General features: G+C 43.2%; 1 protein-coding gene and 1 non-coding gene across 3 annotated transcripts; both read left to right on the forward strand.

The window, feature by feature from the left end:
- The first annotated feature begins 11,560 nt into the window (after window positions 1-11,560).
- On the forward strand, window positions 11,561-11,742 carry LOC149281981 (U2 spliceosomal RNA). The gene has a single exon (XR_016278003.1). It is a non-coding gene; the product is annotated as a U2 spliceosomal RNA (small nuclear RNA).
- A 2,614-nt stretch (window positions 11,743-14,356) lies between these two features.
- On the forward strand, window positions 14,357-20,791 carry LOC149281982 (zinc finger protein 711-like). 2 transcript variants are annotated; one of them, XM_089498757.1, is made up of 8 exons: window positions 14,357-14,435; window positions 15,726-16,244; window positions 16,602-16,760; window positions 17,071-17,217; window positions 17,332-17,469; window positions 18,154-18,201; window positions 18,443-18,586; window positions 19,614-20,791. In XM_089498757.1, the coding sequence occupies exons 1-8, from the start codon at window positions 14,357-14,359 to the stop codon at window positions 20,789-20,791; spliced, it is 2,412 nt and encodes an 803-aa protein (XP_089354883.1). The 2 variants fall into 2 exon arrangements, with proteins under 2 accessions (XP_089354883.1, XP_089354884.1); XM_089498758.1 differs by lacking the exon at window positions 17,332-17,469.
- Window positions 20,792-25,261: the final 4,470 nt, after the last annotated feature.

The following is a 25,261-nucleotide window of genomic DNA, read 5'->3' on the forward strand; positions in this document are numbered from 1 at the left end:
GAGCAGACCCAAGAATTGTTTTAATATTTCATGTCTGAGAATCTGGCGTGTTGCCCGGCAAAAACAAACACAACTTTACAGGAATTGGTAAACCTTTCTATATAGCGTGAAGACCGCGACGTATTGTCCAGGGGAACCTCCATTGGGTGGCTGACTGCCCCCCCCTAGCCCGGTGCAGCTCTCAATAGGGCTGTTGGTGATAACCAGAGTTCTTCCTTGAGAACAGCCCATTTGAGACCTCTATAATATGTTTTCAGCACCTCTGATAGTGGAGCACTGGGGTATGATGTCATAAGTCACGAGGAATATTATTCAGCAGGCTAGGAATGATGTCTCCAGTGCTGCATTTAGTCATAGATTGGTTGAATCCAGTAAAGCCGTTGGAACAACGCTTTTAATTAACCAGTCTATGCAATTCATGATGCTGTTGATGGTATATTTTAGAGGCGTCCAGCCTGCGGCCCTCCAGCTGCTGCAGGACTACATCTCCCATAATGCTCTTTCAGCTAAGGGGCTGGTTCAGAAGTATGGGAGATGTAGTCCTGCAGCAGCTGGAAGGCCGCAATTTGGATACCCCTGGTATATTTCTTATGGGGAATTAGGGGATGAGGCGAGACAACTACGCGTTCTTACTTTGATGAGTCGCAGGATGTCACAACAGTCAAGAGGTGCAGCTTTTGTGATTGTAAACACCGCTCTCGGACATCTGCCTTGGCTGGGCTCTCCCCCCCACAGCCAAGTCCTGATTCCCCGTCTGGAATGATGACCCATCCTCCGGGCTGTTGGTTAGGTTCCATTTCTCCTGACTCTCCACCCTGTGGCCAATCGTCTAATACTCTGATGTTGATGCCTCCATGTCCTAAACCAGATCACATCCTTCTCATACTGCAGCCGCATGAGTCTGGTCTGATCACAATGTACCAGTTATTGGTAATGACATCATGGAAAGGCTGTAGAACATAAAAGTCATCCTGTTCTAGAGCTTTAAACAGATGATTCTAGAATGACTTACTTTCAAGGGATCCATGGATAAAGTGGATGTAGAGGCAAAAGGTGATTATTGTTGACCTTATTTGCATGCGCCTACCCAGAATCCCTTGTGGTTGTGGCAGCACCACGAGATTTCTGAGGGAACAACAAGCCTTCTGGTTTGGCTAGATGAGTGTTTAATAATGCTACTACTACCCCTTAGAATGACATAGAATCTGCCAAGACCATTGGGAGTGTGTTCCACATCTCAACTACCCTTTTGCTTAACGATAGGTCCCGATTGCTCTTTACACAGATGGCTCATTGAGGGCTTAGGAGAAAAAGCGGTGCCATTTCCAAGTCTCTTTGTTGTGATTCTTTGGCGTTCCTGTGTCTTTAAAACACAGTCCCGATGATGGGTCAGTTGGGGAGATCCAATTTTATTTTTAAAAACAAAGGCACATTTGTACATAACCCCATAACCCATCACATAGGGATTATTTACCCCTTAATGGGGCAAATACAAAAATATGCCATTATCGGCTGTTTTCTAGCCCTGTAGAACACCGTGAAAGGAACACTTGTTCCGATTTGTTTTGTATCTTCTGGGAATAGAGTTTTACATTTAAGCAGAGCTTATGGAATGGGGGGAACATTTCTACGAGAAAACTTTTTTTTTTTCCAAAAAACATTTGCCCTCTATTGTACTTTAATTTTATTTGGAAATAACTATTTTCAGAGGCTTCGAGAGCTTCATATTTTTTCATTTCCGGATTTCTGGGTTGACAGATTGTAGAAACTATTGATGAACAATGAACGAGATGACAGCACTTAGAGTGCAAAGATTCCTGTTATCAATGTTTGGTAGGCAGCTCGGGTTAATCAGTAATCTGACCGCCAAGGGGGGAACTTCTCAAAGACAGAATCACAGCGCATAAGGAACCAGCAAGTGTCGTCGTGTGTCCACCATCATCAAACTTCTCTAGGGGTAAAATAAAATGATCCCCAGGAAATTTGCACCATTTTCTGCAGTGATATGTTACTTGTTGGTGATGGCAGCGGCTGAACGTAAGAACCTTTTTTTTTCCTTCTAGGGGATTTATGTGAAAATTGCTGATATGGCAACCCTACTCCAGTGAGACCTAACTGTAGAGAGAAGGACACAAAATATGTTGATGCTATATGATTGTACCAGGACTTTTCTCGTTGAGGGTCTCAGTGTGTTGACTGTATACGTTAAGCCTGTATATAGACGGTTATTCTGTTGATTTTTGTGTTTTGTGCTGCTTTTCAATCTGCCTCCCAGCAGAAGTGGTAAAGGTGAGGGAATTTACACATGCATGGGATAGGCATATGGCTCCTGAATCTAAGACGAGACCGATGAATACGTTCTAAGCAAACAAAAGCGTCTATTATTTTTTTGAGAGTTTATACCCAGGAATAAGTCCTTGGTTTGTCTGTAGAAGGAAATGTTACGTTCCACGGCCGTGATGACGTCTGATGTTGCACAATCAAGAACTTTATCCATAATGATGATACTACCAGCCCTTAATTGCCACGCGGCAACAAAAATCCTGAATTGGGCAACACAACGAGTCCGCCCTGTGTTCTAAAAATAGTTTCATATGTGACGGGAGGCAGTAAAAAGTTGAATTTCAGTCATCTCGGTCAAAATGCAAATCAACTTCTAGTTATCCTGTTTTGGTTGATAAATAGGGGTTCTTGAGAAGAAGAATAAAACAACCAGCAAGTAAAGTAAATAAGAAAAGCTTTCAGTGTGATTGTTTTTGATGGAGCCGTTTACTCGCAGAGTTGGGCAAGGCTAGCAAAGTGGTGCGCGAGGCACGTAGAAATCCCAGATTAGAATTTCAGGTATAATCGGGGGCCAACTTGGCACTTAGGAACCAGATCTGCAAGGATGTGCGCTCAAGACAAATTAAATAGCTGAAAGCGAGGTGGGTGCGTGATTCCATCAACCAGAAAGCTCCGAGCTTATGTTTAATGTTATTTGATTTAATATATTATTATTAATAATAATAATGTAACATTTGTATTTTTATTGAGGGCTATATATATATATATATATATCCCTTACAATGTCACAGGTATATAATGGAAACGGAGATCACATTTTTATAATATAATTTCATATTTCTGTTAACGGCAGACTCACGCAATACTACACCAATAGCTAAATGTCTATTTCACTGGGTTTCCTCGACTATCCTGAAAAGTTGTGGTTTTTGAGCACACGCCATACAGCGTCCCGTTGATTTGGTCATTTCCTAATTAAGTCGACATTTCTAATTAACCTAAACTCCCTTTCCTAACTAACTTCATTGGGCTGTCAATGAAAACCCACCGAATGAACGTTTGCTCTGCCATAAACACTTTTTTGCTGTCCGGGTGTGCGTCAGAATAATGAAAATACTTCTCTCCGTAAACAGCCCAATGTGAAAACGTGGAAGATTTTGGGAGCTGCGCTGGAGACACAAACAATTTCTGCCCCCCGGACATCCAATGTGTTTGTAGAGATGCGACGCCGTACTGCAGGTGGGATTCTTGGGCTTAATTAATAAAGCATGAAAACCAATATGCACTAAAGTGAATATGATGAATATGATGCCTCGAGTGTCTCTTTAGTGGAGTCATATATGTTATGACACAGTATTGCGCAATTCTATATCATTTGGTTATTTTTTTTATATTTTTTGATGTTTTTAATTGCTTGTAACATTTTAGCACCTTTTAGAGATGTCTGTTTTTTTCAGCTGTCCTTACTACAGGGGTCCAAACGGCAATTACTGGTATATGGGTGAAAAATGCGACCAGCTCTGGAACACGCTTGACTTGATCCTTGTCACGGTGCTTCCCGCGGTGTCCCTGGCTTTTGTAGTCGGTGTCGTGGCACAACTCATTCATTACTGCAAAACAAAACCCAGCAAGAAAACACGCAGGTACGTGTCCACAGGGTGACTTGGCACACCGCATGCCACATGAATAGAGATACCTCTAGAAAAATCAGCTTTGGGAAGATATCAGAGGTTTTTCATAAAAAGTCATTGAAAAATGATTTTATCACCAGAACAAATTATTCTTGCTGATTACGTCCAATGGCCAAGAGGAATCCATCGGTTAATAATGATAATGCATATTTTCAACTTGGCACTAGAATCAGGTTTTATACATAACCCCAATGCTTCTAACAGAATTCTGTAATCTGAGCATTCTGATTGGCTACCAGGAGTAACCAATAGGGACACACTGTAATTAGTCCCAGAACTTACTTGGACTTCTCTACACCACTAGTGAGAGAAGATACCTGGATTCAATTATAAGGAATTATCTTCTAATTTCAACCAGACATGTTTATTTAAAAATCCCTAAAAAAATATATCTATATTTTTTTTTTAAGTCCTCAGAGAGAAAGAGTCACAAGCAATTCCCATCACAATCAGGGATACGTGCGGGAAGCTGACCCAAACCCACTCCATCCAAACCTGCCTCTGGTAATTTACTGTTTATAAGTTCATGATGAAGAATTGTCTCTGGGCGAAACCCAAAGAGTTCTCAGGTACGGTGACTGGAGACCCTGTGCGGACCCTGCAGGATCTCTATTATGCTGACGTATCCTTCCAGATCTGAATTCAAGTTCAGACATTCAAACACGTTCAGCGTACCCAAGAGCTAAAGTTACACTGAATCTATCTGTGCAGCAGCTCCGTGCATCATGAGCCGTATATTGTACAACCGTAGAAACATTGCCTGCCACATTAAGGCACATAACTAGAAATCTCCAAATCACTCAAACACACAAAATGTTGGTTCTGCTAAAGGCAGTTCTCCTTTCACCAAAAGCTGCAGAAGTGACAGCGCCGCTTTAATTGCCAACATATTTCCATACTAGATACTGAAATATGTAGCTCTTACTTTAGTTATTACATCCCATTAATGTTGCTACATTTAGTTTCTCCCATTCGGTTCAAATAAATGCATCCCACATTTTAGCAGACTTTAACATTCTGTGAAACGCAAACACATTTTAACTACACATTTATTCCAGATTTATGAAATATTAAAGAATTTAAGAGAAGTAATAAAAAAAATCTTATTGTTTTATTAAATACTAATATATTCATTAGTGGAATTGTAATTTGCCATTCATAACCCTTTTACTATGAAAAGCTGATTACGCAGATCTCTTGATGGCTTTGTTAAGAAATGTATTAATCTTTTTTCTTTTTTGTTTAATTACATCATAAAGGTTAATATCAATTTAGAGACGTTGCGGCCATCGCAGGGGATTCCGCAGAACGCAGTATTCCTCGGGAACCTAGGCGAACAAAGATTTCAGTATGTGTTATCTTTCTTCACGTGGAACTGTCCAAGTTAATGTCCAAAAGAACTGTAGACGGAAGCATGAATGTCTTTGTTAGTGTTCTATATCACAAGGGATTGTGGCCCCTACAATGGTGGATAAAAAAATTATTTTGGACAAGGGGCCCTTCCATAGCAGGTTTAGTGACTGATATTCCGACCCACGCTGTTACTGGCAAACACACCGGAACAAAGTATTATATTATATTATTACATGTACAAGGCTCCTTCATTGTTTATTGTATATGCATGTTAAGGTATGTATAATATCCTGTGCTTATTTACTATATATGCTGTGTATTATTCATGTACTAGGTATTCTGATCCAACACCACCACAGAATTTTCCACCAAATACTCCTATTTATTTTCAATCGGCCTCAAACCTGGGAAATGGAGGGATCACGCTGCCACAGCAGGGGTACAATGCGACCAACCGCCAGGAACGGCCACAGCAGGGGTACAATGCAATCAACAGCCAGGAACCGCCACAGCAGGGGTACAATGCGACCAGCCGCCAGGAAGCACCACAGCAGGGGTACAATGCGACCAGCCCCCAGGAACCGCCACAGCAGGGGTACAATGTGACCAGCCGCCGGGAACCGCCCCAGCAGGAGTACAATGCAACCAGTCGCCAGGAACCGCCACAGCAGGGGTACAATGCGAGCAGCCGCCAGGAACCGCCACAGCAGTTTAACCGCATTGCGGTATGTAATTCCATCTACTTCATCATAAATCAACCCCTCATACTGTATGAATTACTAAACCATTAGTAGATTACAAAATAGAAAATTCACATGTGCTATTTCCGTGAATGTTCCTCAAGTTCATCAGTTTTAGCTTCATATAGTACCATGGAGGAGGAGAACATGGGATTATCCTAATCAGTACATCATTTCATTCAACTAATGGTATTCTAAAACAAACTATTCTAAAATAACTACTATATACAGTATATAAACCAACCCCAAGCTTCCAGCTGAAAGACTGGGCTCGTAGCTTTCATGGGGTAAGAGGATCAGCTGCCCCTGACTTGATTGAGTTTATTCAAGAACTGAACATAGAATACATACAAGGCCAACACAGACATCTGCTTTCCGGGGTCAGGGTCTTCTTTCTCCGGGCAGGGAAGTGACACGTACCCACTCTTTGCCCATGTTTCCATCTACTCCACCCTACTTTCATTCCTATGTGCAGCTTGCCCCATCCCTACACAAAGCTTCCCCCCACTGAGTAGCTTCAGGCAGCATACCTTGGGAAGTTCCCAATTATGTACACTATCACCATTACCTGTTCATGTATGACCTAAACATTGATACCTTTGCATGTTATCTCTATGGGACACTCATCCTTCCATTTCCCCCCCCCCCCCAGACCCAGCAGAACTACGACAGCCTGGAACTTCCTGACCCGGACTACGGACAGGAGGCTCCTTATACCAGCTCAACAGACTGGTCAAGCAAACCATTCATGTTTCGGCGTCCGCAGATTAGAAATGACTACAAATATTAAAAGGGACCGCTGCTTCCTGCATGTTTCTAAGACGCCCCAGTGATAAATATGTATCTCTCTTCTTGGTTCAGGGGATGTCGTAATGTTTCCTGCTATCTCCGAGCAGAGCAAAGGGTAAAGGCCATTCACTAGAAGCCAGTAATTGCTTACAAATGATAAAGAGGATGCAGAATCCGCAACGTATCCGCCTTTTAATCAGTAAACAGTGAGTAGAGACATCTCATCGCGTCAACTTAATTATGAGGTCGGCCCTTCCTAATGAATAGTTAATTAGGTTCTTCACGTTGGAGCAACTCACTATTTAGTGGATAAGCCCCTCTGTCTACCAATCAAACAGCCTGAATAATGGACAACCTTGATAATATATATACGTGGAGTGGGTCTTGTTTGTAGGCGCTCTATTGCGTAGCACCAACCATGATTTACATGAAGCCGCAGCCATTAGAACAAAAGGAAGGAAGGAAATAATGCGGTATTACGGCCACAGTGACACCCGGGGTCGAGGGGATCATTTGAGAGGTTGTGCGGAGATGAGCCGTCCTCTTCGAGACCGCTACTGATGTTTTGTATATATATATATATATATATGGCTTAAACAGGAAATTGATAAACACATCATCACCTTCAGCGAATTAATACAATAAACACAGAAACAATAAAACGTCTTTGTGCGCATTTTTCTTGCTTCTGCAAACTAACAGCGAGAATAAAAACCCGAAGGATGAGCGAGACCGCCTCGCACGGCCATCAGCACCCTTTCACCTACAACCTTGGTGTCCGGACTTGATACCTTTTATTCTTAATACTCGCTACATAAGTTGCGGTGGGGTAAAGGTGATGGAATACCCCTCCACTTATGACCAAGGAGAAGGAGAGGAATTATTAAATACACATCCGCATCCACCAGGAAAGCCAGAAGACCTGCTTTTCTCATGTATACCATGTAGCGCTACCACCAAGGGATTCTGGGTAAATATATGTAAATATATGTAAATAAGGCCAACAGCAGCCCATTAAGAACAAAGCAGCTGTCCGTCTGTCTCGGGCTCTGTGTAAAGGCTGTCTAGTACAGGAGACATTTGCTCCAAGCGGTCTGTGTATAAAGTGGCTATAAAGGCAAAAGGTGATCATTGTTGCCTTATTTACCCTAATACCCTATTATTAACATTAAAAAAGATGCAACGTTACATAATATGTCAGGACCTCAGGGGTCTCTGAGATCAGGAAAGCGTATGTAACTTTACATTTGTTTTGTGTTTGTCCCGGGTACAGGGTATGTTAGCAAAAACTTTTAATACAAAAAATATAATAATTTAATACAATTAAAGGAACCGTGGCGGGTCTGGGGAGGATGCCATGGAGAACACGGCAGTGCCAGGCTCAGTATACTAGGACTGGTTTACTTTTCCATAAAAGCACCAGCATGACCAGTCTGGGTTAATGTGAATGAATGAGCTCTGGGGGAAGCTGGGTCTGGGCAAGTCGTACCGACTTGCCCAGACCCAGCTTCCCCCAGAGCTCATTCACACTGGGTTTGGCAAGGAGTATAGAAGTCACTGCTAAGCCAGGGGCACAGGGTGCTGGTTGGGGTGCCTGTGCCTCTAAGTGCCCCTCAGACTGGCCAGGGCAAGAACAGGCTATTTTTTATTATACAAAACTGATTATGATAAAACAGACATCAACCTGTTTTAGCAGAAATACATAAATTGGTATTATCGGTACAGATAGACGATAAGCAGTACTGCGACGCAGCGCAGGGCAATACACGTTACAGTACGACTTCAGTTACGGAAAGCTCAATAGAAGCAGTGTACAAAGAACAGACTAAGCCAGGCCTGGTCCACCCAAGCAGGGTAGGGAAGCAGTACCAGGTGGGGTATGCCTGAGGCTAGTAGGCACTTACAGGCCCTGCACAGTGATTGTGACTCCAGGCCGCTCTCATATTACCACAGATGAAAGCCTCGGTCACGGGCCTGGTGCTTGCCCTATCCGCGACGCTCCATGACCTGGGGGGCCTATAATAGCGGGTCAGGTGCACCCCGGAGGCCTCTTCGGGTATTGGAGGCCGCAGGTACAGCTCACGACGGCTGGTTGGATGTAGGAAGCCCTGGTCCTGAGGCACCGGGGTTGCTGGGATACAGGATGCCGGGCTGGGTACGGGATGCTCCGCTGAAGGCCGCCGGTGTTCCCCCTCCCTCTCCCCGAGCGCTGCGGCCCATGACGTAGGGCTTGTCGGCTGGCAGAGAGAGGCGGAGGCCGCGCCAGGCCGGGGGGGAGGAGGAGGCCGCGCCCGCTCCCCTCGTTGTCTCCGCCGCGCTGATTGGCCGCGGCCCCCCAGCAGCCCCCCGCTCCGGATCCCGCGGCCCCGGAGGAGGCTCCGGACACAGCTCGGTGAGGGGAAGCCCGGGACCCCGGCCAGGTACGGAGGAAAGGCGGGGGAGATGGAGCGGGCGGCCGGGAGAGGCCCGGTGTGGGAGGAGGCCTCTGCAGGCCTGGGTATACATCACTGGGGGGGCGCAGGGCCGGCTAACGGGGATGCGATGGTTGGGCAGGCCGGGGCATCAACGTTATTCATTACCATTCAGATTGTTCTGCAAAATGCCCTCCGGGGCGTCGGTCACTAAGCAGGGTAGTCGGCAGATACAGTGTGGGGTATTTATTATAAGGGAGGGTATTCTGCAGATGTAGTCTGGGGTATTTATTATAAGGGAGGGCATTCTGCAGATATAGGCTGGGGTATTTATTATAAGGGAGGGCATTCTGCAGATATAGGCTGGATATTATTATAAGGGAGGGCATTCTGCAGATATAGGCTGGGGTATTTATTACTAAATAGAATATTCTGCAGAGACAGGATGGGGTATAAATTACTAAAGGGGTTTTTTTTGCAGAAGAAGGAGTATTCTCTTCTACCTCCTGCACACACAGGAATGGTCATGGTGTTGAATGTTACTGATGAGGCAGTCTGGGGTATTTATTAGTAACGGGGTTATTGCGCAGAAACAGGCCAGGTGTTTCTGATTCATGGGGGTATTCAGCAATAAGAGGCCGGAGTGAATGGAGCAGCACCTCTGGGCAGCCTTTAGAAATAAGAGGAAGGGAATGTGGGGGAGGTAGTTACCTCTACAGACGTAGGCAGGGGTCTTCAGATAGGGGCAAACAAGATGTATATTTATCAAGCGGGCACAAGATTTGCCCCCTCACCCGTGTCTCAAGAACAACAAATTCTCCACAGACCCCCTGGCAATATCGAGCATCCCTGATCTAGACATATATGTGCCAGCAAACCTATAGATCAACGAGAAACACCACTAAACCAGCAGCTTATTTACCGAACTCATGGCACAGCAATACGAATGAACGAACGAACAAACTAATGAATGAATGATCAATTGATTGATAGATGGAAGGATCACACCAGTCGCTAGTACCACCTCCTCTGTTTTACCGTATTAGTAGTTAGTAGTGGAGAGAAGAATGCTGCCATATAGCTGCAATTGGATGTAAATTTGCATAATATATGTACCTGTTTACTGAGCATCATAGGAGCTTTAATTCATTCAGCCGACGCTCCTTAGAAAATCTCCCATTCGTAGAGAAAGAATACTAGCCCTTATAACGTGCGGCTCGTAAACGGTATCTGCTGGCGCCTAACTTTCTGATAACTCAGCTTTGATGAGAGCCGTTTAGTGTGGTTATTGTTATTAATTATCATTAATTGTTATTAATGTTAAAGTCGTGCCTGTTACATAGGGAGGGAAAAAATTGCACAACTCCAAATTCCACTGTTCTGTAAAATTAATGAAAACGCCAAATTTATTGCCAAAAAATAAATAAATACTATTCGAAAGCGCAGATATGTAGAGAGACACTTGATGGAAATGTAGGATATGCGATTAATTCCATGTGAGGAGCAGCGAGGATCATCAAAGTTCAGCGTATTACACCATCACTCTGTTTTGTTATGTTTACGCACCCCATTTCGGTACACAAGGAGTACGCTTAGGGTCACTACGATCACATATTTTATTATGATAAATGCCACAGAAGCCTCTGTGACTTTGGGGGCACCTGAAGCTGTATTTAGACAGTGAACCCCTGGATTGCATTGCATACCCCCAGCAGGTGAAAGTGGGCACTAATTTCAGTACTATTTCTGGCTCATTCACTTCGGTTTGTTTTAAAACCACCTTGTATATAATTAACTACACAGAAAAGCAAAATGATGTTCGGAAATAATATACACTGTATGATCATTTCTTGATCTCATGAGGTGCACCCTGGGTTTTAATGGCAAGTCCACATGAGGACCTCTTTTCTCACTTGTGGTGAGAGATGTACCAAGAACACCCAACTGATGAGGAGCTTTTTATTTGGCACAGGGATGCAAAAGTGAGTCAGCATTCTCAAGATCCCAGCCAAAAACTGCCTGTCAGTCTGACCAATGTTATTGGTTCTAATGGCAGGAATGTGTAAGTTGCTGTGGGGGTTCTGGTTTAACTAATTTGCATATTATCTGCATATTCTGTTTTGCATATGGTGTGATGCATGCTGGTCATAACTCACCGTCACTCTGTTGAAAGGCTCTTGGAGACTGGTAGTGATTGTTTCCTTCAAGTGCTCTTTTTGTGGTTTGGTGGGGGTCTTGGTCTTTTTCAGGACAGTAAAGCTTTTTTTTTTTTTTTTTTTTTTTTTTTTTTTTTTAAGCTTCTCGGCCTTTTGGCTAAGATCAAGTGTAGTTCCTCTTTGGGAAGGGGGGGATTATGCTGATCCTCTGGCCTTAGGGTTCGGGATAGCTAATGGAGCCCGAGGTGAAATTGCCCTGGCAGAAATGCTGGAGTCACCGTGTGTGGTATTGCACGCCACTGCACACGGTGAGCGCACGTTCCACTGGCGGCCCGTCAGCACTACCTTTTCCCCAGGTACCTTCTGGTCCTGGGGTTAAGTGATATTTTTGAATCCGGCAGGCCAGCAATGGTCTGTCCTTAAATTATTTTTTTCTAATTTATTTAATTCACTTGGTTCACGAGTGCCCATTAATTTGTCCCCCTTATTTGATTCACGGCTTTAAATTCACGGCTTGGCCTTCACTATTCTTGGCACACGATTTTGACACCACGTTTTTTGGACACTGTTTTCTTTTTAAGAGGCAGTGAAGCCTGAACTTTGCTGGAGGAGGATTGGGAGCCTTTTGGCCCCTTCCTCTCTCTACAAACCCAGCAAGGAGTCTCACTCTTCGGGGTGAGACTCAAATCCGACCCTCCCATGGGGGGGGGGTTGGAATCTGTCCGAGTTCTCCGTGAGGGAACTCGGAATTCGTAGTCTGGCTTCTGCTGCCTTGTGCACAGAATGCGTCACCCAAAGGAGCACGCACCTCGGGCTTCCTAAAAAAAAAAAAAAAAAAAAAAGTAAAGCTTTTTTTGTTTTGTTTTAGAGCCCGAGGTGCGTGCTCATGGGTGCTGCACTCTGTGCCATAAGGCAGCAGAAGCCAGATATGATTCTGGGTTCCCACACGGAGAACCCAGACAAATTCCTCCCCCCCCCTGCTTATTTGAAGAGAGGAAAGGGGCGATAGGCACCCAATCCTCCTCCAGCAAAATACAGCTTCACTGCATCTAAAAGAAACAGTGTCCAAAACAAAAGTGCCAAAAAACGTGTGCCAACTCAAAGTGGGGGCCTCGCCGTGAAATTCGAAAAAACGTGAGATCAATAAGAGAAAATAATTAATGGGCACTGGTGAAATCACAAAGTGATGAATAAATTAGAAAAAAAAATTTTAAGGGCGGCCATTTCTAGCCTAGCCAGATTCAAAAATAAATTCTTCTCCCCAAGACCTGATGGTTCAGGGGGAAAAGTAAGTGCAAAGCAACCGCCAGTGCGACTGTGCACTCACCATGTGCAGCGGCATGCAATACCGCACATGGTGACTCCAGCATTACTGCCGGGGCTCCATTGCATTCCCAACCCTAAGGCCAGAGGATCAGCATACTCCCCCCCTGTCCAAAGGGGAACTACACTTGATCTTAGCCAAAAGGCCAAGAAACGATAATAAAAAAAAAAGCACTATAGTACTATATTACAGTTCCCCCAAAGCTCTAGAGAAGGGTACAGGTCGTTCCCATTGTAATATATTATTTTTTGTTCTGGGTGATTTGCCCCGCTGCAATGATTAAAGTATAAAGAGTCGGCTCTGTATCAGCCGGCGCATACCAGTCCGAATCCAGCGCATCTTCTATAGAAACCATACCATCCACGGCTATAACACACCTGGGGATCCATGCTCCGGGGCGAGTCCTTTACTATTATATACATTCAGCGGGCCGTCTAAGTGTGCGGCGCGGGTATGCTAAGCTGTTTGCTATATGTCGCTGCTGTTGCCATGGTACTGAATTTAATTGGCAGTTGAGCATTAAATAAATATTAGGGGATTGAGACACATTAAGATGAATGCTCCAATGTGACATGTCGATAAACGTTTAGCTGTAGGGAGTCCGGGGTAGGTGAGGATCCGTAGGGTTCTAGAACCTTAAACGCAGCGTTCTGTGATTAGAACGTGTTCTGTCGGAAGGCATCCGTATCCGCTCCTTTCTCATGTTAATCGGAGGCTCTTTTGATATGAATTACAATCAGAGTTGCCAACCATCAGAGGCTGCTTCTGTTCGCTTAACAATAAAGTTTATACAAATCTACCGGCAAAGAATAGCCGGCGTAAATCATGGCAACATCGGCGGCCCACATAAATATGATTTAAACATTTAATTAAGTAGAATTTGACGGCAGATCAGCCCGTCGAGTCCACTTATTTTTCCTGTGGTAAAGACTCAAACCTTAATCAGTCGTCTGTCTTGGCTTAGATTCAGGAGCCATATCCCAAGCATGTTTAAATTCCCTCATTGTATTAGCCTCTACCACTTCTGCTGGGAGGCTGTTCCATTTATCCACCTCCTCCTCAGTAAAGTAAACTTTCCTTAAATTAAATCTAAGCTTCTGACCCTGTTTTAGATGATGAATCTAACATCTCTCCTCCTTTGAAATAAACGTCCCTCTTGTAAGTCACTTTTAGTATGTGAATGTTTTTGCGTCTGTTTTTATTTCACGGAGTAGTGGCCATTGTTATTTGGGCAAACACAGCTCTCCTTCCTCACGAGGCTCTCTGGCGCATCATTTTATTTCTGCGGATCACACGTTGTCACAGATTCCCTTTCCGGACCATGAATACGAAGATCACATGTTATCCTTAAAAGAGAAGCCCCCCCCCCCCGTACGGCAAAAAGACATTTAAAATTCCTTCAAGCAGCAACTTTGTGGAATCCCCCCCCCAAAAAAAAATGTATTTATGTATATATATTTTTTTTTTTATTACGGTATACAGCACTGGATGGGATATATTATTGTATACAGTGCTGGGGGTATATTACTGTATACAGCACTGGATGGGATGTAGGATTCCAATGAAGTTGGTTTTTGTTCTGCAGGTTCTTGAATGTTCGGAATCAGTAATGGATCCCGGTGGCGGAGGTCTGGACCTGCAAACGCAAGAGGCCAAAATGCCTCACACCATGATAATGCAAGACTTCGGTAATTCTTTATTTTTCATGCCCTGTAGCGTTTCTCTACGAATGTACTGATTTTTTTTTAACCTTTACAAATAGGAAAAACTTTTTTAATTTTGTTATCTTTTATCTCCCTGAAATATTATGTTTTTGAATACCATTACATAAGTTATGGTGAGTAAAGGTGATGAGAAAACCCTTCCACTTAAAATTAAGGGGGTAGTAGAAGTATTATTACACACTCATCTACAGACACCAGACAAGCCAGAAGGCTTGTTTTTCCCTCAGAAATCTCCTGGTGCTGCCACAACCGCAAGGGATTCTGGGTAGGCGCATGCAAATAAGGTCAACAATGATCACCTTTTGCCTCTATATCCACTTTATACATGGATCCCTTGAAAGTAAGTGCCCGCTGTACAGGACGGCCTTTAGACAAAACTCTGGTTAGAGATGCAATAGCCAGATCACCACTCGTGGACAGCTGTTTCATCCTTAATAGAACTCATCAGCATCAAAATGTTGCTTTTATATAAAAACTTGCATATGTGTATTTACTGATTTTATGAAATTCACTGTGACATGTTGACCATTAATTTTAAATAAGAAAAAACCCCCCAGAAATTCCAGTATTTCCTTCTGCAATACCTATTCTGTCCCCTCTTGCCATAGACCTTTTAAACCAAATATCTCCCCAAAATGCCCTGTCAGTCGGTAAGCCATGTAAGTGGGATTCATAAGTTCATTTACTAAAGTGACATTTCCCCATCGGATTGATCCTTATAATTACGTCTCATAATAATATTAATTATGCCCAGCTAAGCACTTCTGGGGAAAAAAAACGAAATGCAGGATTCTTCCAACCTCATTCTCTAATAAAACAGTTGCTGTTCCATTAATTTTACTCTGTAGGCAAATAAACCTTTAGCAGATCTGTCATTTATTCATTAAATTACATAAAAATAACACAAAAACATTTGAAGAAGCCTTTTTCAGTGTCTATGGAAACAACCGATCAGCGTCCGCTTTGGTGTCATGTGACAATTAAAATAAAATAAAAATAAAAAAAGAGGGGAAAACACATGAAGTCGCCTCTTTGAAAGGATGATCTCATCACTCTTATTTTAAAGATATGTCACAGAAACGAAACGGAGTCTTGAAATGTGGAACAATTTCACATTTTGATTGATTTTTTGGGGAAAAAACATGCTTAATAACCTGCTCGCCTCTTTGTAGACGTGTAATATGTGATTTTTGAAGATGCATATTAATTCTCAGCTTGATAATGAACAATAATCTTCCCTGCTTCTTCCTCCAGTAACTGGAATGGCCGGAACCGCGCATGTCAATGGCGACCATATTGTGGTGTCCGTCCCTGAAGCCGTGTTGGTTTCCGACGTGATCACGGACGACGAAATCACCTTGGAACATGAGCTTTCCGATGACGTGGTCCAGGGTCCGGATATTATAACGGAGGCCGATGTCGTCACGGAGAGTGTTATCATCCCCGAGTCTATGCTGGAAACGGACGTCGCTATCGAGGAGGCGTTGGATGATGCCCATCACGTTTTGGAGTCGGACATTATCACGGAGACCGTCGCCATTACCGACCAAGTGTTTGTGACCGATCCCGACGGGCAGCTGGAACATGTGGTTCAAAACTCTTTGTCGGATCCTCCGTCACCAACAATGGTTTCCCAAGAGGTTCTTGTGGCAAGCTGCGACTCAGACTCCTTCATCCAAGCACCCAACATGCAAGCCACTAGTTCCAACGTTACGATAAAGACAGAAGATGATGACATCAAGAGTGCGTCTGAAGACTACTTAATGATCTCATGTAAGTCAATTAATAATCCTCTTCTCCCGGAGTGCCGAGTGTCCGCTCAAAACCTCTTTCCCAATTGCAGGAATGGGGGCCGTCATTGTGTATGCCGTGGCTCTACCCTTTTGTATCCAGCCCAGTATAACTCCTTATTTCTAAATACCGCCATATTTCCTTTTTTTTCTTATTCGCATAATTTTTTAATAAAGGTTTCAAACTTACAAGAGACAGAGCCCTCGCCACCTGCGCCAGGGATTTACCCCTCTCTTCCAAGCACGCCGCGCGGGGTGTTAAAGTTCCCCCGGCAGACTGAAGTCCTCGCCAGAGACATGCCTGCTTTCTAATTTAGGAAAACTGATTTGTTTCGTTTAGTGGACGATGTCGGGGAGAAGCTGGAACACATCGGGAGCGCGCCTCTAAAGATCAGCACGGAAGTGTCGCACAGGGACGCCTGTAAAGAAGACGCATTCGGTTCCGAAGTCATTAAAGTTTACATATTTAAAGCGGAGGCGGACGACGATGTGGAAATCGGTGAGTGTCTGTGTATATATCGTATAGTCAAGTCACATTTGTGAGCCTCAATCTCCCTTTTCACAACATGGTTAAAAAGTTAAAGAGCACATGTATAATGTATATATAGAAATATATATATATATATAGGAAATATGTAAAAACACAACCCATATATCATACATTAAAATATAACACTTAGGATAAACCGTTCTTTTGTTTTCTGCTATGTTTTCATTCACCTTTTCTGTTTTTCAAGCCCAATAACCCTATTATCTATTTATTTCAGTAAAATTAATTGGTTTATTTGATGTTTTTTTCTTCCATCAAGGAGGGACTGAAATCGTCACCGAAAGCGACTTTCATAATGGGCATCCCGTAGCTGGCGTAATTGAACAAAGCGGCCTTGGTCGAGTGCAGAGAGAGAAGATGGTTTATATGACAGTAAAGGACTCATCTCAAGAAGATGAAGATATTGGTAAAAGGAAAACAAAAATAGTAGTTTATTTATTAGTCACTTCTTTTATTTTATGAGGGCTGCTCATCACAAGCTGTACAGCTCGGGGAATTGAATGTCCTCCATCCCTCTTAGGTTGTGCTGAAATAGCAGATGAAGTTTACATGGAAGTGATTGTCGGAGAAGAAGAAGCCTCTTCCCTTCCAGAAGCCCAAATTGAAGACCCCGGTGTAAACAAAACATTTGTTCCCGTAGCATGGGCGGCCGCGTACGGTAAGTTCGGCTCATATCCTCTACAACCCTCATGTATGTCTTAAGTGCCTGACTTTATTAAGCCTATCAGTCCCGTTAGGACGTACCAGTACGTCCTTAAACCTGAGCCAAGAAGCCCATAGGGCTTATTGCTGTGGCAGGGTCAACTATTGACAGCCTGGACTTACTGCTGTCGCCAGCATCAGGGATTCCCTTTCTGTAGGTGTCAGTGCCGACACCCACAGGAAGTTCACTGGAGGACCAGAGAGTCCTGCTTGCCTCTCCCAGTGCTCCCCCTGGTGGCTGATCGCACGTATTGCAATATGGAGCCCTCCTTGCTGATCACAGTGTGGTCAGCAAACACAGATCAGGAGGAGGAGAAACAAAGAGGAAAGAAAAGAAAAAAGGGGGATATGTAAAAAATTTAAAATAAATAACATTTTCAAGAAGCACAGCGATGTCACCATGACATCACTGGGATCAAAAATGTATGAGAGGTCACCAAAGGGATCTTGCCGTACTGCACTGGGAACAGTTCAAAAACAGAAAAACACAAAAAAACAAAAAGGAAAATAATAAAATAAAATATATATTTTTTTTTAAAAAGTTTCCCTTAGCCCTAACGTTATAAGTAAACAAGTATATTAAAAAAATCAAAAAAGCCCTTCAGCCAATTTATATATATTAATGTCTGCACTCCCACAGGAGAAGAACGAGATCTCCCTCGGAAATTCGGAGACTGGCAAGAAAACGGTGAGTTTCTCATCGATCACTAAAGGGATAAGTGGGGGAGATAACGGTTTCACAGCCCCCAGTCTGAAAAGCCCTTTAGTGTTATAGGTCAGGTATCTGTAATCATAATGGAGCCCCATGAAGACAGTGAATAAGAGGAAGTAATTCTGTACCTGAAAAAAATATTGAGTGTTTGATTTTTGGGGCGTTTTTTTCCTTTTTAAATAGTTATAAATGTGTTTATATTTTTCTCCTCCTCCAGGAAACATTATTGAGTCGCGGGTGGAGGGAAAGACGGGTCCGGCAACCCAGTACCTACAGATCTGCGACAGCGTTACGGCAAACCGAGCACTTAAACAGAAAACCAAGAAACGGAGAAGAGGCGACCCCAGACAGTGGCAAACAGGTACCCGCTTCCAAAAGAGTCTCCTAGCCTTCCGGCAGCAGACGTTCGCCGAGGTTTGCCCGTGTGTAATGAATTCAACGAGCCAATTAGGCTAGCGCTAGGCGTAGGTGACATTTTGCCCGGTTCAATGTCATTTTTTTTTTAAATACCTTCCTATTCTGAGATGTTTCCTAATTCCGAACCTGGCATTACATTTGGCATGGCTCGCTCCAATCTAATCCGTCACATTATACCCGCGGTAGCGTATAAACAGAAATGAGTGTTATGTGAAGAGATCATCGGTAGGCACACAAACTGAAAAATCCGTCGGCAGAAACATAGTTTCATGTTAAGATGCAGAATGTGTTTTGTAATTGGGAACTTTTTCTAAATGGAGTCAGGGTCAGGATGCCCTGCAGAGCTCCCGGCATTTAGAGCGGCCGAGGACTGGGCTTCACCAAGACTTTGTCAGTAGCTTTATGATCAATTGGCAGCTAGTTCTGTAAGAATGAATGAAGAATGAATGAATTACACAATTTTGTTTGTAAACCCATTCATGCTTTTTCTATAAACATTATTGGGGCTTTTAGGACTGTAGAACCCTGCGATGCCCTCATACCCAGCAAACATTCTCAGCTCCTCAGGAGAGGAAAAAGAGATAGATTCAGGGTCCTGAAAGGGACTATACCTCTATAACATGGACACTTGGCAGGTATGGTCCTGTGTATATTGGTTATTTAAAGGCCAGATTTAATTTTATAGTTTCATTGAAAAGCATCATTTCCTGTAACGAAGACGTCTCTAGTTCTGCGCCACAATATATTTTGTGGGACTTTTGTGACGGTAAATGAAAAAGTTTTTATAAACAGTAGATTAGGAGAACCTGAGATTTATGTTCCCAACAGCGAATTTACCCAAGAAGAAACATCTGCTGTTTGCGCTGCCTTTCCTTGGCTCATTTACACACTTTATTTATTATTGTTTATTATTTAGCCGCATATTGATATTTTCACCAAGTAATTGTTTCCATTTTGCGTTTATTACTCAGCTGTCATCATCGGACCTGACGGACAGCCGTTGACCGTGTATCCTTGCCATATATGCGGGAAAAAGTTCAAGTCCAGGGGCTTCTTGAAAAGACACATGAAGAATCACCCCGACCACATGATGAAGAAGAAGTACCAGTGTACGGACTGCGATTTTACGACAAGCAAGAAAGTCAGCTTCCACAACCACCTCGAGAGTCACAAACTGAGCAGTAAGGTGGAGAAACCCCACGAGTTTACCGAATACACCAGGAGATACCGCGAGGCGAGCCCCCTGAGCTCCAACAAGCTGATTCTGCGCGACAAGGAGCCCAAACTTCACAAGTGCAAATACTGTGACTACGAGACCGCCGAGCAGGGGCTTCTGAACAGGCATCTGCTGGCGGTCCACAGCAAAAACTTCCCTCACGTGTGCGTGGAATGCGGCAAGGGATTCCGTCACCCGTCAGAACTCAAGAAACACATGCGGACGCACACGGGGGAGAAGCCGTACTCGTGTCACTATTGCGAGTTCCGGTGCGCAGATCAGTCCAACTTAAAGACCCACATAAAAAGCAGGCACGGCACGGACTTGCCGTTTAAGTGTGAACAGTGTCCCCAAGCGTTCGCGGACGAGAAGGAACTCCTGCGGCACACGGAGCTCTTCCAGGGTCACAAAACCCACCAGTGTCCCCACTGCGATCACAAAAGCACCAACTCCAGCGACCTTAAGCGGCACATTATATCCGTCCACACCAAGGATTTCCCCCATAAGTGCGAGGTGTGCGAGAAAGGATTCCACCGGCCTTCCGAGCTAAAGAAACACAGTGAATCGCACAAAGGCAAAAAGATCCATCAGTGCAGACACTGTGACTTTAAGACCTCCGACCCCTTTATACTCAGTGGGCACATACTCTCTGTCCACACTAAAGACCTGCCTTTTAAATGCAAAAAATGCAAGAGAGGGTTCAGGATTCAGCCTGAATTAAAAAAGCACATGAAAACCCACAGCGGGAAGAAAGTTTACCAGTGCCAGTATTGTGAGTACAGCACCACGGACGCTTCCGGTTTTAAGAGGCACGTGATCTCCATTCACACCAAAGACTATCCCCACAGGTGTGAGTTTTGCAAAAAGGGATTCCGTAGGCCTTCCGAAAAAAATCAGCATATAATGAGACATCACAAAGAGGCGATAATGTAGTTGTTTTGTTGGTTTCTTTGTTTTGAATCATGTTGTGATTGTGTTCGGTTTCCAGGCGGTGGAATGATCTCATGAGATGCTCTCCTAGTTCTGATGTCTGTACAGGGCTGGCCAACAGGGGTCCTCCAGGCAACACAGAAACATAGCATAAATAAGGTTTAAGAACGACCAAACTGACAGCTTCTTAATAGCAACACGTAGGGAAAAACTCCCATTGGTATATTCCCACAAGAGCAGTCGACAACTGAAACGCAAGGCAAATTTGTTTGATGAGAGATCTGACAAACCAAGATGTAGCTCTGGTATCTCATGGGCCTCATTTGTAGAACATGGTTGGTATCCCACCTAGGCACAAGTGCGCAAGGAGGTCCATGTCCATACTCACCATTACAATCGCGGTGGCCTCCAAGAGATTCCTGAAGGGTAAAGGGTTGAGAACTCTAATGCGCTTCCTCGTTCTTGTAGCAGATAGATCAGGGCTGTCCTGCTTTTCAGATGTTATCCAGCTTTGCATGCTTGGATCTTTAGGCAGTGTATAGCTTGGTGGGGATAATGGGATTTGTAGTTAACAGCCAGAGTTTAAACCCAACTTTAGCAGAGTTTGTCAACGTTCTCAACATCTCGTGGATCAGCCAGTTTGTTTTTCAGATCTGAGCTGATGAACGAGCTGACTTGTGCCCATGTGAGATGAAGCAGAAAGCCCGTCATGTCGGGGTACTTGAGGAGCAAAGTTGAGAAACCAAACTGGAGGACCTGTGCGGCTCAGAACTAAACTGGCGGTCGGACTAGTCTTTGGTTAGGAAGTTAAGTTTGTAATGTTAGAAATGTAACCTGTCCAATGGATGAGGGACTCGGAGATTAAGAAAGAGAAAGCCACCATTCCAAGCCTTGTGTGGGAACCGTGTGCAGAATACAGCGTTATTTTCAAAGACGTTGGGTAAAACAAATTGGGTGACGCCATGGCTCCTTCTACACACATACGGAAAAGGGGTAGTGTAGCTTTAGAGATCTCTCGCAACCATTTCATCAGTAATGATGGATTAAACATGAGTCCAGGCAACGATGGCCACGTGTCAACCTGTAGGAAAAGTTTGGGTTTGTTACATAGAGCTGTAAAATCTCGGTGTGTCGGCGGCCATGTTTACGGATGATTCTCTGAAGCTAGGATGGGTTTCGCAAGATGCAGTATTAGGTCCTTTGCGTTGGTTAAGGTGCTAGAATGAACACAACGTGTACATAATAACCTTTTTATCTGGTCTCGCAGCTCAATGTCGTTTTGTAATCATGTTTTATTGTATGTTTTATTTTGTTTTTAAATATGTTCGTGGAATAATAATAGAGGACAGGCTTAGCACTTTCCCCCCCCGACAGCAACGTCTTAGCAGCAATGGAAGGGTCCTCGGCCAGGTTGTTAAAACACTAAACGTCAGCATCAGTCGCAGAAACTACTCGGTAGCAGTTACACCGTTAAGCAGTCGCATCTACGGATTCTTCTTCTTCACAAGAAATCTATAGTCGCCCTCCGTTCCGTGGAGTATTTATCCAGTATGTAACCAGTATACAACCCTGCCGTCGGATACGAGTCTGGCGGTCCTTATGTTTACACCGTATACGTTAAAAATTATGCATCCCTTTCTCAACAACGCCGTGCGATAGCATGCTGCAGTTCAACATGCGCTTATTACGAAACAGTCTAGGGCTATTTAACTAAAAGAAAACTGTCCATTAATGTCGTTTGTGCATTTTCATGTTTTTTTTTTTGTTTTATATATTTTTTTTTAATAGTTGCTCAATGTTTGCACAGAATTTCACCAAACTTTTTTTTTTTTTACCCCCTTCTCCATGAGAATACGTGGCATGTTTGCCATTTTTATTTTGCACCAGATGAAAAATCAGTTCAGTGTGATTTTTATTAAGATGATAATAATGAATATATTCAGAATGTTTTATTTCTGGGTGGGGGGGGGAGCTCAGATTTAAAACACACAAAAAAAAAAAACATTGTGGTTTACGTGGCTGTAAATGATGTACACTCTGGAACATAAAACTGTCGCCGTTAATGTGGGGTTATTTCTTAATGTGTTATATCATGACGAACAGAAAAAATAAAAATCATCTCTTGCACTTCATTGATGTTCAAAGACTGATTTATGAGGCTAAAGTAATTTAATTATTATTAAAAGTGCCATTTTTGTAGATAATTAAGGCTTTCTTCCATGGAGAAGACCCCTAAAAGCAGATCACAATTCAGTCTGCAGGAGCTGTCGATAGGTTATATAACATAGACATTTAATTTTAAATTTGAATGGAATTTTAACAAAATTTGCCAATTTTGTTAATTCATACGAATGACCGAAAGCCAGGGGTGACCCCAACGAAATTATTGGAAACAAAGCTCTCTCGTACTCAAGACGGATGCAGAAACTCTTCTTTTTCCTCCGCAAACCTGTCTTCGTCATTCAGACTTCTCGGAGCACTTCCGCAAAGGGGCGGAGCCACAGAGACAGTCTCTCCCCCATTCTTCCAATCGGTGGAGAAGGCGTACCCAGAGGCTCCACCCCTTTTGCGCTCCAGGCTGCCTGCATAACAGAGCAGCTAGTGGGGAGAAGAAGCAGAGATGCGGTAAAGGGGACGTGGAGGAGGTAGGGAGACATGGAGAGAGAGAGCGTGAGAGAACATGAATGAGAGTGTGTGAGAGAGAGTGTGAGAGAACATGAATGAGAGAGAGAGAAAATGACAATACATTTCTTTCCGAATGGAAAAAGCCCTCTATTAAATTTCATCCGAACGAAAAGATTGTCCGAGAACCTATGAGTCTGATTTTGTTGAGGGCCTGTGATATTATTCAGGGGCGATGGTATTTATTTAACATCAGATGACATTCTAATACTAATACTGTATGTTGCAAGAAATATCAGCCCGATTCATATGCAATGTTTTGGGTAAAATTCTTTATTTACCCAAGAAGTTTACATCCATTATCCCAACAGTCAGAATAATATTTTAAACAGCTATTAAAAAATGACAAAACTAAGAGTTTTTGCAGAAAAATAAACACGACACAAAATACCCTACTTTTAAAGAAAGCAAAAGAAGCTATTTTAGGGATTTTTCTGTCCTTCTGGCAATACGGTCACTGCCTTGTTTAAATTAATTGTCAGCTCTTTAGTGACACTGATCAGGGATATTGCAGTTAAAAAAAAAGGAACATAGTTTTTCCATTTTCAAACATAATCTTTCTTAACAAGTCTGTGACCTCATTGTTGTGACCTTATTGTTGTTCCTATTGGCTGTGAGGGTGTTTTGATGTCACCCAATAGGGATCTGAGATCTGTAGCGTCTCCTTGGTCCACATTCTGGGAGTAAATTTGAGGATTGATGGGGTGCAGTAATGAATGTGGCATTTCATCTTTTTGAACATGAATATCTCTTTTAAGTATCTCTTTGATGTGATAACCCTTTTCTCTCCTTAAATGAAGAGATCGTTATTACCTTATAAAGGACCCTACCTGTAAACTCCTTAGTAAATAACCCATGCCCCAAACTCAACAACTATAATCCTTATACAGAGGACAATTTAATAAGGATAAGGATCTTTGCACGCGCCTACACCTTTCTGATTGCCGGACGAGCCAACTATTCCCTTTCTGGCGCTCAAAGTCTGAAGCCCGTTACATTCATGAATGCTATGCAAGGTAAGTCCATAACAATATGGGGAAAGCTGGCAAAACACAGGAAAAAAACATTATATTACAAACATTCAAACCCATTTCTCACTACAATGAGATCCAGTCCACATATAAGATTCTACTTTACTATCAGAGAGCAGCTATTTCTATTTTTAATGGGTATTCGTCCCACAAGATTCCTGGAAGACAACTTCCTGGAACCGAGGGGAACTTGGTGGAACGTTTTATGTTCTATGAAGCCTATGCATCTGGTTGGGGCTTCATGAATGCTTTTGGGAATTTTTTTAGGGGAGTCTTTGGATTTTTTACTCTTAGTAAATGAGAAAGTTCTTCTATGTCTGATCACTATGCCTTGGTGGGATATCCCTGTTCCACTAATTCAACTACAATATCAGTTTTTAGTCTTTCCAAAATTATCCTGATTGCATTGATCCAGATAAAAGCAAAGAAATACTCTACGTAGGCTGATCCAATGTTGTCTTTCATAACTTTCTGAAGAACATGCCAAGGATAAAAACAACAAAAACTGTCCTATCGACCTAAAACATTCAATACCGCCCTATCGCCTTTTCACGTGTAATAGGAAATCACAGTGAATTTTGTTTCCGGTCTGCCGAACGTGGAAAGTGGCGGAGAGCAATGTACTGATGTTGGACTCACCTCTGAGTCCGCCATACTTTTTACTGCTGAGCACTAGGATATGATGTCATATCTCAGCGCTCTGCATGGTGTGGAAGGCTATGGGGGGGTGACAAAGCCCTCCGTGGCGTACATGTGTGGG

The sequence above is a fragment of the Sceloporus occidentalis genome, unplaced genomic scaffold (genome assembly GCF_023333645.1).
Source record: "Sceloporus occidentalis isolate IW3139 unplaced genomic scaffold, rSceOcc1.0.p SCAF_125, whole genome shotgun sequence".
Lineage (NCBI taxonomy): Eukaryota > Metazoa > Chordata > Lepidosauria > Squamata > Phrynosomatidae > Sceloporus > Sceloporus occidentalis.